At 36.4% G+C, this 12,334-nt stretch overlaps 1 protein-coding gene across 5 annotated transcripts; it reads right to left on the reverse strand.

Annotated features, from left to right (window-relative positions):
* Window positions 1–1,084: 1,084 nt before the first annotated feature.
* LOC131635507 (tricyclene synthase TPS4, chloroplastic-like) lies at window positions 1,085–6,602 on the reverse strand. 5 transcript variants are annotated; one of them, XM_058906129.1, is made up of 7 exons: window positions 4,281–4,747; window positions 4,101–4,167; window positions 3,282–3,540; window positions 2,604–2,976; window positions 1,921–1,992; window positions 1,749–1,865; window positions 1,085–1,387 (listed from the first exon to the last, which is right to left on the reverse strand). In XM_058906129.1, the coding sequence occupies exons 1-5, from the start codon at window positions 4,496–4,498 to the stop codon at window positions 1,977–1,979; spliced, it is 933 nt and encodes a 310-aa protein (XP_058762112.1). In that variant the 5' UTR covers window positions 4,499–4,747; the 3' UTR covers window positions 1,085–1,387; window positions 1,749–1,865; window positions 1,921–1,976. The 5 variants fall into 5 exon arrangements, with proteins under 5 accessions (XP_058762112.1, XP_058762110.1, XP_058762111.1 ...); XM_058906128.1 differs by having other exon boundaries at window positions 1,086–1,387; window positions 1,749–1,845; XM_058906127.1 differs by having other exon boundaries at window positions 1,749–1,992.
* Between the last annotated feature and the right edge of the window lie 5,732 nt (window positions 6,603–12,334).

Here is a 12,334-nt window from a genome sequence, read left to right on the forward strand (position 1 = left end):
AGCATTAAGTCCTAATTAGATAGAAAAGAAGCCAAGCTGAATCTTCATATGCTATATAATGCTAAATCATTCGGCAATAACTTAATTGTATATAAAAAGAAACTTCTGAAATATGAAAACATTTGCATAAACTGATATATATATAAATTAGTATTTCTAATGTATAGATTCTATTAAGGAAATATAACTGATTGTCTCATCCATGCATCATCGTCCTATGATATCAAGTGCTTCTCCAACCATAGCTCCGTTTCCAATTTCACCAAGATATGCTGCTCATCAAAAGTAACCTATTAGACTACCACAACAAAAATAATATGCAAAGTTGCAAACACCATTAATTAAATAAGTTATAACCATAGGTGAGAAACTTACTTTCAATCTCAACAAACCGTAACCAAGCTTTCTACATAAACATTTACATGACAGAACCAGTACCCACCGCCATTAATTATAACTTCCTCTACTTTTTTATCTCTCAAATTATATATCACTGGATCATGCGAACAATCACTTACAAATACCACCATATCACCCTTTTTATAAAGGCAAGCCATTCGAAAACTTTCATCTCTGAAATCCATGGGAAGGATTTGATAACCACTACAAGAAAATTGACTTTTCGTGACACTCATAATCTGTCACTAAAAGTCAAATATCTGTAGGTAGAAGTATGAAAAACTTTTAGTGACACCTCCTTTTGGTGTCAACTTTAAGGGGGTGTGGTGTGATGCTAAACTGGATGTCACTATAACTTTTAGCTACAGCCAGTATAAAATGTTTGTCACTATATCTTATTTTAGTTTAATATGTAGCAAAAGTTATACCTACGACTTGGTAGGTGTCACTAAAGCTTATATAAATATAATTTTAATATTTTTAAATTTTATTATTTAAATACAATAAATTCTAAATTTTATTTTTTAATATTATTAATATTAAAATAAAATTATTCATTAAAAATACTATATAATATATTTTCAACTATGACAAAACTAAATAACTTAATCTAAACATTTATGTAAATTTTTATTAAATTCAAACATTAAGTTTCATTTCATATTATGTAAATTAGAACTACTTACAAAAAAAAATATTATATACTTAAAATTTTACAATCGAATTTTTCATGTTCTTATTTTTTAGATTCTTACAATCTAGACCTAGCAATTTCTATCATAGTCTCACTAAGCAATTCCCCATAACCAACAATTCTTGAAGTATGTCTCCAAAGCTCACTCAAAAATAATATTCCTTGTTGAAACAGAATGGACACCTAAATGTTGAGGCACGAGACTCTTGGCACTGTCAAAAATCTGAGGCTAAGGCTCCCTCTTAAAGTCAACTACTCCCCTACAAATCGCCAAAGCAACCTCTTGTTCAGTCTCTGAAATTAAAAACCAATCCAAAAATCTTAGCACACACAAATAACCAGTCAACTAGTAAGTATGATTATATATGATTATCAGCACTCATAATTTATTGCAATTTCCATTAAAACCACTTGAAAATTAATATAACCATCTAACTAAATTGTGCTTCCCTTCCTTATAAGAACTTACAGTAACAATAGTATAAAGATATGATAAAATGTAGCAGTTGTAGATGAAACCAACTAAAGTGATTCTCGTAGACAACTTATGCTTAGGGAGAAAAACACAGCTTTCGTGATCGACATATATAAAAATATACAATAATTATCCGTACGTAAATTAGTCTAAATTTAAAAAGAAAAGATTGAGGAAAACCTCTACAATGGCAACAAGAGAAGCAGCAATCATTGCGAAAATATCACCGGCGTTAAAAGAAAGGGTTTCCCATTGCAACTAATTCGGGAGACTTATCCTGCACAGATGTACAAAAACCTAATTAAAATGGTTACTAGCTACTGTAAGAGGTGCAAAACTATTAAGGACTGACCAACGAGCTGCAGTGATCAACCCAGACCGGTCAGTGCGGCAACTGAATTGATCCCATCATTTGTGGAATGTACTGCAAGGAGATTCGATAAACGAAAGTTTCGTTAAATGATCAATTTAAAAAAAAACTCAATATTTTATTAATAGATTCACACTTAAACAACCAGAACTTCAAAAGATCGTAACTTTTCAAACCAAGTTTCATTATTTTCTTTAAAAAAATACACCAAACTATGAAACCAAGTGAATTTAAGGTTGAAGGATGTTCATCACTACTTCAGATTTTTAACCACATGAGAAACTAAGAACCATAATAAGAGCATGAAACAATGTCAATTATTTTAGTAAGGGAATTTTGATAGTATTGATTTCACTTAAATTTGTTCATGAATCCATGTATTAAATCATATATTTCTTTGTCATGGCAGATACTGTCTTTGGACTCCCCATTAATTGCTATATTATTCATGAAAGTAGAGGGTGGATGAAATGGCCACTTTCATGATTTCTTCAAAATTAAGACTTAGTAAGTACCACTTATATATGATTCTTGGGTTGGGCGGACCTATATCGGACATAGACACAGGGGTGCATGCCTTATTATTAAAGAAAAATTATTTTAAAACAAATAATTAAAATGCAAATAAGACATTTTATACAAATATGATTGACGTTTTCATATACCTTGACATTTCTATAAGATCTTGTTGTAGATTTGATTGCACGATGTTGAAATCCAACTTAGCCGCTTCAAGCAACACCTTATTAGCATCCTTTCTTTTTCCATATAACACAATAAACCATCTAGCTTCAAGCCTTTGAAATCTACGATGCAGTGGAAGTTCCAATGAATGACTCACTTGTTCAAAAAGAAAATTGCTTATATTGCCATGAACTCCTCTAAGGTGGAAACTCGTGAAGGAATTTGCTTCATCCAAAATGTTTTCTCCTTCATAAGACATAAACGATGCCTCATACAAACTTAACATCCCTTGTACATCTTTCACAAGACATGCCTTAAAATTTCCAGTGTTGTCTTTAAACCTCTCAAAAACATCTATGTACCAAATATATAAAAATTAAAAAATGTCAATTTACCTGCTAATAATAGTGAACTATCAATGCTAACTAATAAGAATAAAATGACAATTTTTTAAAAATAAAATTTTATCTTTTTTTAATAAAATCCAAAGGTTTAATTAAGGCTTTACCTGTTGTTCTATATCTATAGGACAGAAAAAACATCCAAGGAAAATGCCCTTATTTCAATTTTATCATTCTATAAATAATATATCCATATTCACACCAAAAATGTCACCAAATAATATGGTAAAAATATTAAGAATTCATGCATATATGTACCTGCAGAAACATCATATCCAAATTCTCGGAGAACCTTAAATTTCAAGGCAGTGTCATGTAGACTTTTTCCAATAAATGCATCATGATATTCTTCCAACAATAGAAATCTATCAAGTGCTTCTTTTATCTCCTTTTCAAAGTGGTAGCTGAGGCCTAAGCGTTTCACATCTATTAACTCTAAGATTTCCATATTTTCATCATTAATCATTCCTCTTACTTCCTCTTGCAACCTCCTGCTTCTATTCACGTACTTGACATCCTAAAAAAATACAACTGAATTAGTATCAATAAGTGAGATGGTGTTTATGTATGTGCATTGAGTGTCATTTTAAACTCAAATTAATCAAGGTCTTAAACAACAATAAAATAATAACCAATAGCTCACAGTTCCAAGGAGCATACACAGACTGACAAGAACTTGCAGCAGAACAATCAAAGCCCTCTAAATTCTAATAGTAAAGTATCACAAGTTACATTTATCTCACAGTTTTACTGAGCAAACTAAACAGAATTCTTTCCCTTCTAAGGAACGGGCTACACCCACAAATGGAGGAAAACGTGGATCAAAGGATTCCAGACATAATAGAACCAACGGTTGCAAACAGTCAAGAGCGGATCATAGGTTAACATTAATTAATAAAGAGAGAATAGTAAGTAATATTTTCAACTAGCACAACTATGTGGTATCAAGCCCAAGGCCAAATTTCAATGTCTATATATTTCAATCCTTCCATTGCCCTTAATAGTATAGCCATTCAACATAACAGACCCCTCTCCCTTTTGCTTTCCATTAGTACCACACAGAAAGGATTCCATTACCTCCACTTCAGTCCAATCAGCAGAACCCCATGCATCTTGTGATTGTCTAGCAGAAGTAGTAACTAATCTGTAAAGAAATCCATAAACCAAAAATACAAGTTATAAAATTTAAAACAAATTAATTCTCAATCATTTTTAGGATTCCAATTAAAGAATGGTAGGTGTAAAAAGAGAAAGAACCTTTCGATTTGGGAGTAAATTTGAATGGTTTCAGGTTGAGATTTTGGTTTCGTATCGTTGTTGTGATTAGTAGAATTGCAAGAGATTGTGGTGTTGAAACGAAAACGAGGGTTGAAGTGAAGAGAGGGGTTTGCGTTTAGTTTGAGAGGAGATTGTTTTCTGTTGAGATTGAGATTGAGGGAGTAGGAATTGGAAGGTGTCCATAGCAAAGTAGCCATAATAATTTAGAGAATTTTCTCTATGATTTTTTTTAGTCTTTAATTTCTTCTTCTTCTTTCAATTACTACCTTAAGAAGGAAGTGGTGGGTAATTGCGTCACGCTACTCAGTTTATTATTCATTTTCATAGATATTAAAAATACATCAAGGTGTAATTTCGCAAGGATAAATAGTATTTTCAGACCTTCTAGAAAACTCTAAATGATTTATTTTAGATCATGAATTCAATGAAAAATTGAGCATGGGGGCCTAGAAAAATGAATGATGACAAAGAAACTTACTGCATTCTTTATAGTAGAAAGTGCAGCCATAACACAAGCAGCTGATACATTGGCAATTAGAGTCCCAAATGGTATCCATTGAAACAAACCTTCCTTTCCTAACCCACGCCCATTAAGCCTCGCTAAGAACCATCTAATCCATACACCTCTAGGTCCAACCATGCAAGCAAACCACTACTCAGCAGCACTTCCACCATGTTTAAACTTAGCCTTTACAAATGCACCACTCACACCCCATAAAATACCCAATATCACCAAGAATATCACCATAGCTGTCATTTGGCAATGGTAGCTGTTTACTTTGTAGTTGACCTTAGAGATGCCATTTTCTAGACTTGCAATATTCAGCCTGTTGAGAAGCCACCTAAAACCTTTTGCAGTTTCAACCCCAAATGCGATGGAGACGACAACAAGAGATAAACCTGAGAATTTCCAATTGTAAAACTCAAAACTGAAGGAATTTTTTTTGAATGAAATGGATATAAGCTTAAAATAATAGTACACCTTCATGAAATGAACTTACTAACCTACTATAAAGCCCAATGCACAGATGACTCAGTGACCGGAAGCACTGAGTTCAAGCATTTTTTGATTCCAACCACTGAAGGTTGTAAGGCTCCCCAAGTAACCAGTCATTGTTCCTATGGCTAGATGCTCTGACACATGAGATATGTCTTTTTTGAATTCAACACCAAACCATCCCATAAGAAATGAACCAATCTGAAATGATATGAAAAAAAATAAACAAAACACATTAACATCATGTTACCTGAATCAGGTTCCTTTTTTGTGCACTTTAAAATGGACTTAACAAGTTTCACATTCATATAACAGCAATTTAAAACTTCTAAATTGATTATATTAAACAATACATAACTAATTTACAACTGTGTTCTATTGGTAAACAAAGCATGTTTCGTGCAATGTGTTGGTCTGATTGATTCCGAAAGACTATTTTACAAAGATGCAAAACAATTCCTTTCTATTGCTTATCCTGTAGATCATGGATTTAAGTTGTGCAAATGCAGTCAATATTTAACCCAACCAAGGCTTTATAAATTTGATTGAAAGATAAATATTTAACCCCCAGAAAGGTAACCCAACCAAGGCTGACTACTATTTGATTATAACTTGTAAGTCCATTGAAAGCTTTAACGCAGAAGGGAGACACATAATGCACTTCAACTAGCATCATACACCTGCCCTAACCTGTGAGTCTATTGAGTGATTGAAATAGGCAAAGCCATTCAACAAAACCCAAATTTGAATAGAAAAAGCTATACATTCTACAAAGTATCAGCAATAGCATGACGGTAAATGAGTATAAACATGCGATTGTGAGAGATGTAATATGGAGAAAACAAATATGTAGAAGCTAATCCTACAAACTAGAACACACCTATGACCATGAAGCTGATTAACAAACTAGAACACACCCAATGACCCCCAATCACCTCAGAACCAAACACACACTAAGTTCAAAAAACCAAAATTATTTTCATTTGCAAATCATTTCTCCCCTATAATCAAAACGCATCCACACCATAATTCAAAATCCTATGTTCTTCTCTCTAATCAACAACACAATCCTTCAATTAAACTTCACATTCAATTAATACTTCAATTCGAACCCTAAATCATTGCATCAAAAATGAAAAATCGAAAATGAAAAAAAGAGATTACCTTCGGATCTTGTTACCCTGTCCAACCTGGTACCTTCCCCACGAGAAAGCACCAAACGTGGTGAGAAAAATCGCAATGGCACTCGGACCAGTATTAGGGATAGGACGAGCGAACCGGACCGAAGCAAAACCGTCGGGAGGTGGACCGTCCTGAAGAACCGGCATGTCCTTCACGCTGGCCATTCCTGGCTTCTTCCTTATCATCGCTTCCGCCATTTTTAGCTACCTTGGTTATTCTCTCTCTGGTTCTTCTTTTGTTTTGCGCTCTAGAATGATGGTTGATTATGCTCTCGATTCTCGATTCTCGATTTCGATTTCTGGTTTGTGGAATTTTTGTGTTGTGTGAGCAATTGAATTGGTTCAGCTTCGTTTGGGTTTGAATTTTGGAATAGGATATAGTAATAAATAAAAATTGTTATGGTGAAAATAAATTAAAATAATTTTTTATCTATAATAATTGTTTTACAATCTACGATTTATTTTTGTCAAAAATTATTTTTTGTTTAAATAAAAAAAGTTATTTTAATTTTTGTTATCATAAATAATTAAATTGTTTTTAATGAAAATAGTAATATTTTTTTAAAATATAAAGTTAATTTTGTTTGCTTAACAGTAAAAGTCAATTCTATGTTTTTTTGTCTAATTGGACAATAGTGATAGAATAAAGTTGAAAGTAAAAGTGGTATTTAATAACAAACATTAGTGATAGAGTAAAACTGTAGGTAAAAGTGGTGTTTATTTGTCTAGTAGGACAATAGTGATAGAGTAAAGTTGTAGGTAAAAGTAGTATTCAGTGACAAATACTAGTGATAGAGTAAAACTGTAGCTAAAAGTGGTATTTAGTGACAAATATTGAACCATCACTGTAAATGAGTGTCACTATATGGCTTTTTTCTTGTAGTGAACTAATCTTAAATAATCGAGTCCAAGATTCCCGAATTCCATACTCTTTCATCTGCCATAAAACAAATTCATGTTTCTCTTGGTGAGAAAAACAAAGACATCCCATCAAAATACTAATAACTGGCTGCATCTGTGGCACCTCAACTAAACCTTGTGGCACAAGCAACACTTTGTATGATAAAGAGGAATTCAGCAACTAATAAATCTAAAATCTAAGGGTAACCAAAACAAACATAAAACAAAGATTTGCAGCAACAATAAAGAAATAGCTTGTGAAAATTTTCTTAGGATTTCAAGGAGACAAGACAACCCTTAAATACTCTAGGGTTGTTGAGACCTAAAAGGACTTCCCAAACATGGGCCTAGCCCAAAACAAAAATTGCAAAATTAAAAATAAAACTAGACTTATTTTGTCACATAGTCTTTCATCCATATGGGTTTAGTTTTAACTCTATTGGGCCTAATAACACTACCATCCGGTCCAAAAACAACCTTGTCCTCAAGGTTGGGTTCAATTAGATTTTGTGCTGCAGAATTAGTGGAGGCCCAATGCACCGGCCCATTTGTGTTCAGCATAGAAGAATTAGGGTTTGCAGCTTCAGTTGGCAGCGGCGCGGAGCTAGTGGCAGACAGCTCACTCCTCGTTTTATGCATAGTCACGTGGGACTCCTTGGGAAGTGTTGCAACGGTACACTCATCCGATGGTGGAGAACGAAGCGTCAGGGAATCCAAAGACTTTAACGGGTGAGATGAAGATGGCGTGGGAAAACTTGTGAGTCTATCAGCTGCTGTACTTGATGAAGAGTCTAAAGTATTGAAAGGTTTAACTTTAGAGTTTAAGTGTTTAAACTCCTCAGACTTCTCTCTCTCTTCGTTGAAAAATATCTTTAGCGCTCTCTCTTCCTTCATTTTGACTCACTTCTTTTTGAATCAAATCTTCGGAGCTTCCTCTTTCTCTATTTTGAAAACACTTTATAACTTCTCCCTTGGAAACACTCTTTTCGTTCGCACCGCCCTGAGTGTCTGCATGTTGCTTGTGCCTTGCCGTCGTGGTGTGTATGTGAGAGGTAAGGGACGAAGGAACGCTTTCCGTTTTCTGAGTTGTATTATCCGAATCTGATAAATCTTTTGCGTTTTCTGCAGGTGCCGGGTCCTCAGATGGTTCCATGTCCGCCGGAATCGGAGATAGCAAGTGGGATGGTGGTGTTCCATGGAAAGCTCGAAGCTGAGAAACATGTATAACCGGGTGGATCCGCGACGAGGGTGGGAGGTCTAGTCGGTAAGCTGTGTTGCCGATCCGTTGCAAGATCTTGAAGGGACCAAAGTACCGTTTTGCCAATTTCTGCGAGGAACGACGCACCACCGAGAGTTGTCGATAGGGTTTTAATTTCAGCCATACAAAGTTGCCTTCGGTAAAGGTACAGTCTTTTCTGTGTTTGTTACTATGGATTTCCATCTTCTTTTTCGCTTTGAACAAATTCCTCTGCAAAGTTTGTCTTAACTCTTCTCTTTTCTGTAAAGACTCATCAATAGTTGGAATGGAGGCTGATCCAGATGTGTAGCTTGGAAAAGCAGGAGGGGGGCGGCCATAAAGGGCTTCGAATGGCGACATTTTCAGTGCTGAGTGATAAGTGGAGTTGTACCAAAACTCCGCCAAGTGTAAGTAATGAAACCACTTTTTTGGATTGTCACTCGTATAACATCTCAAGTACGTTTCGAGACACCTGTTAATGACTTCTGTTTGACCGTCCGTTTCAGGATGATAGGCGGAGCTATATTTCAAAGTTGTACCTTGCACACGGAACAACTCTTTCCAGAAGGCACTGAGAAATAGCGGATCTCTGTCCGAAACTATGGATTTTGGGATCCCATGTAAACGGCATATTTCCACCGAGAAGCGGATGGCGAGATCCTTGGCGGAGAACTTGGTGGGAAGTGCTATGAAATGAGAGAACTTTGATAGTCTATCACATACGACCTAGATCGTGGTGTGTCCTTTTGAATTTGGTAAGTGTGTAATAAAATCCATACTCAAATCATTCCAAACTTCAGTAGGTGTAGGGAGGGGTTGAAGGAGGCCCTGTTTTCTGGTTGTCATATACTTGTTTTGTTGGCAGGTTGTACAAGCTTGGACAAAGTTTTTGACATCTGTGTAAGCACCTGGCCACAAGAACGAAGAGGACAAGCGGGCAAGAGTTGGTTGCAGTCCGGAGTGGCCGCCTTCTGGTGAACAATGGTATTCGGTGATGATTTGTTTTCGCAAGGAGCTTTGTTCAGGTAAGAAAATTCTGTCCTTGAAATATACTAAACCATCTTTGTCTTGAAAGTCTGTGTTTCCTGTGGTGTCTGTTTGAATCTTGTTCATCAAAAACCTTCCATCTGGGTCTGATCTATAGTAATCTTTTAACTGTTTGATGAGGACTGGAACTGGTGAGGAGATAGAGAGCAAGAGGGATTCTTCGTCAGAAGGGATTCTGCTTAAAGCATCAGCAACTTGATTCGTCTTCCCAGGTTTGTAGTGTATGTCAAACTCAAAGCCTTGTAGTTTAGCGGCCCATTTTTGTTGTTCCGGTGTTTGGATCGTTTGGACCAATAAGTTTCTTAGGCTTTTCTGATCTGTGAATATATGAAAGTGTCTGCCAATTAAATATTGTCTCCACTTTTTGACAGCTTCGGTGATGGCGAACATCTCCCGAACATATACTGATGATGCTTGAAGACGATTACAGAGTTTCTTGCTGAAGAAAGCTATTGGATGACCACCTTGTGAAAGAACCGCACCAATCGCAACACCCGAAGCGTCTGTTTCCAGCACAAAGGGTTTGGAGAAGTCAGGAAGAACAAGGACAGGAGTAACTGTCATTTTTCTTTTTAATGTTTCGAAAGCTGTATCTGCATCTGAACTCCATTGTAACTTTTTGAAATGTAATAAATCGGTGAGAGGAGCGGCGAGAGAGGCGTAGTGACGAACAAAGCGTCGATAGAATCCGGTGAGGCCTAAAAAACCCCTGAGTGCCGTGAGTGAACGTGGCCTTGGCCAATCTAGGATAGCTTGAATCTTTGTTGGATCTGGGGTTACACCATCACTTGATATAATATGACCTAGATAATCAACATTAGGAACCGCAAAAACACATTTTGAAAGTTTGGCATAAAATTGGTTAGATAAAAGCAAGTCTAAAATCAATTTTAAATGATGGGTATGATCTGATAATGAAGAACTATAAATAAGTATATCATCAAAGAAAACTAACACAAACTGTCTCAGATATGGTCGCAGCAAATCGTTCATAGCCGATTGAAAAGAACTAGGAGCGTTAGTTAAGCCAAATGGCATCACTAAGAACTCGTAGTGTCCGTCAAACGTTCTGAACGCAGTCTTATGAGTGTCCTGTGGTGTCACCCGGATCTGGTGGTAACCGGATCGCAAATCAATCTTAGAAAAAATAGTTGCTGAACCCAATTCATCAAAAAGTTCATCGATAGTTGGTATAGGGAAACGGTCACGAACAGTAACTGCATTAAGGGCTCGATAGTCTACACAAAATCTCCAAGAGCCATCTTTTTTCTAACCAAAAGAACCGGAGAGGAATAAGGGCTATTACTTGGTTTAATGATCCCCTCATGTAGCATATCTTTGATAATTGTAGTCATGGCGTCTTTTTGTGAGTGTGGGTAACGGTATGGTTTAACGTTGATTGGTGGAGTGTTAGGTAGTAAAGGAATATGATGGTCATGGGCGCGGGCTGGAGGAAGGCCTTGAGGTGTTTGAAAAATTTTGGAATAGGTTTGTATAAGGGACGAAATTTGATGAGGAATTGAGCTTGGTAAGGTGTCAAGGGTTGATTGTGGGTCTGTGTGGGAGTGTGGGGAAGGATCCTTGAATGGTTGACAAATTAGAAGGTGGATTGAAGCAACAGAATCTGTTTGGATGAGGTGGCAGAAATTGTTGAAAGTTGAGGGTGTGATGATAGATTTTGTGTCACCGGTGATTGTGATTTCATTCTTGTGGTAGGTAAAAGAAATCTTAGGAATAGAAAAATCAGCAACAATAGGTCCTAAAGTTCGTAGCCATTCCATTCCTAGTACCACGTCTGCCCCTTCGATTGGAAATAAGTGAAATGGTATGGAAAAAGAAGTATTTTGTAGTTTGATCGGAACTTTTGGACAGATACCCTTACATTCTAATTTGGAGCCGTTGCCAACCATGACTGAAAAATTAGGAATAGAGTGGGTTGGAATTTTGAGATGCTGGGCAATCCGTGGTTGTAGAATATTGTGTGTACTACCCGTGTCAATCAAAACCGCAACATCAAGTCCATTTATGGAACCTTTGAATTTCAGAGTTTTGGGAGAAAAATATCCATTAGCAGCCTGGGGTGAGAGTTGGAAGTAAGTTTCATTCTGTTCACAAGGAGTCTCCTCGTCTTCACACTGATCAACAGATTCCAATATTTGTGTATCCTCATCTTCCACCAAAATTAGGAACTTGCCTGTGGAGCATTTATGCCCCGGAATAAATTTTTCATCGCAGTTGAAACACAATCCTTGAGCATGACGTTCCTGTAGTTGACTATTGGAAAATTTACGAATGGGAAGTTTGGTGGGTTGGGCCGGATTTTGTGGTTTTGTGGGGAGGGTGGGATTCGGGGAAATGGTAGAAGTGGGGGTGGGTCGGGTGGGGTGGGGAAAGGTTTTATGAAACTTGGGCCTTGCATCTCTTAATTTGGATTCCACAAGTTTCGCAAGCCCGATAGCTTGAGATATAGAAGTGGGCTTGAGAATAGCAAGTTCATTCTGAATTTCCGGTATTAACCCTGAAAGAAAACAATTCAGGATTGCTTCCTTAGAAAGGCCCACCACCAGATTTCCCAACTTCTCAAATTGGGCCTGGTACTCAACAACAGAATGAGATTGTTTAAGTTTAAATAATTCTGCTTGGTGATTAGCATACGTGGAAGGCCCAAAAC

This window comes from Vicia villosa, unplaced genomic scaffold (assembly GCF_029867415.1).
Source record: "Vicia villosa cultivar HV-30 ecotype Madison, WI unplaced genomic scaffold, Vvil1.0 ctg.001502F_1_1, whole genome shotgun sequence".
NCBI classification, from domain to species: Eukaryota; Viridiplantae; Streptophyta; class Magnoliopsida; order Fabales; family Fabaceae; genus Vicia; species Vicia villosa.

Bases quoted from the DNA above. Each gene is read 5' to 3' on its own strand.
- LOC131635507 (XM_058906126.1), bottom strand. From the start codon at position 4,498: ATGGCTACTTTGCTATGGACACCTTCCAATTCCTACTCCCTCAATCTC. The intron at 4,168-4,280 runs GTTCTTTCTCTT...ATTTCTTTACAG, and splicing joins ATTTACTCCCAAATCGAAAG to ATTAGTTACTACTTCTGCTA. The intron at 2,977-3,281 runs GTACATATATGC...TTTGGTACATAG, and splicing joins TGGATATGATGTTTCTGCAG to ATGTTTTTGAGAGGTTTAAA.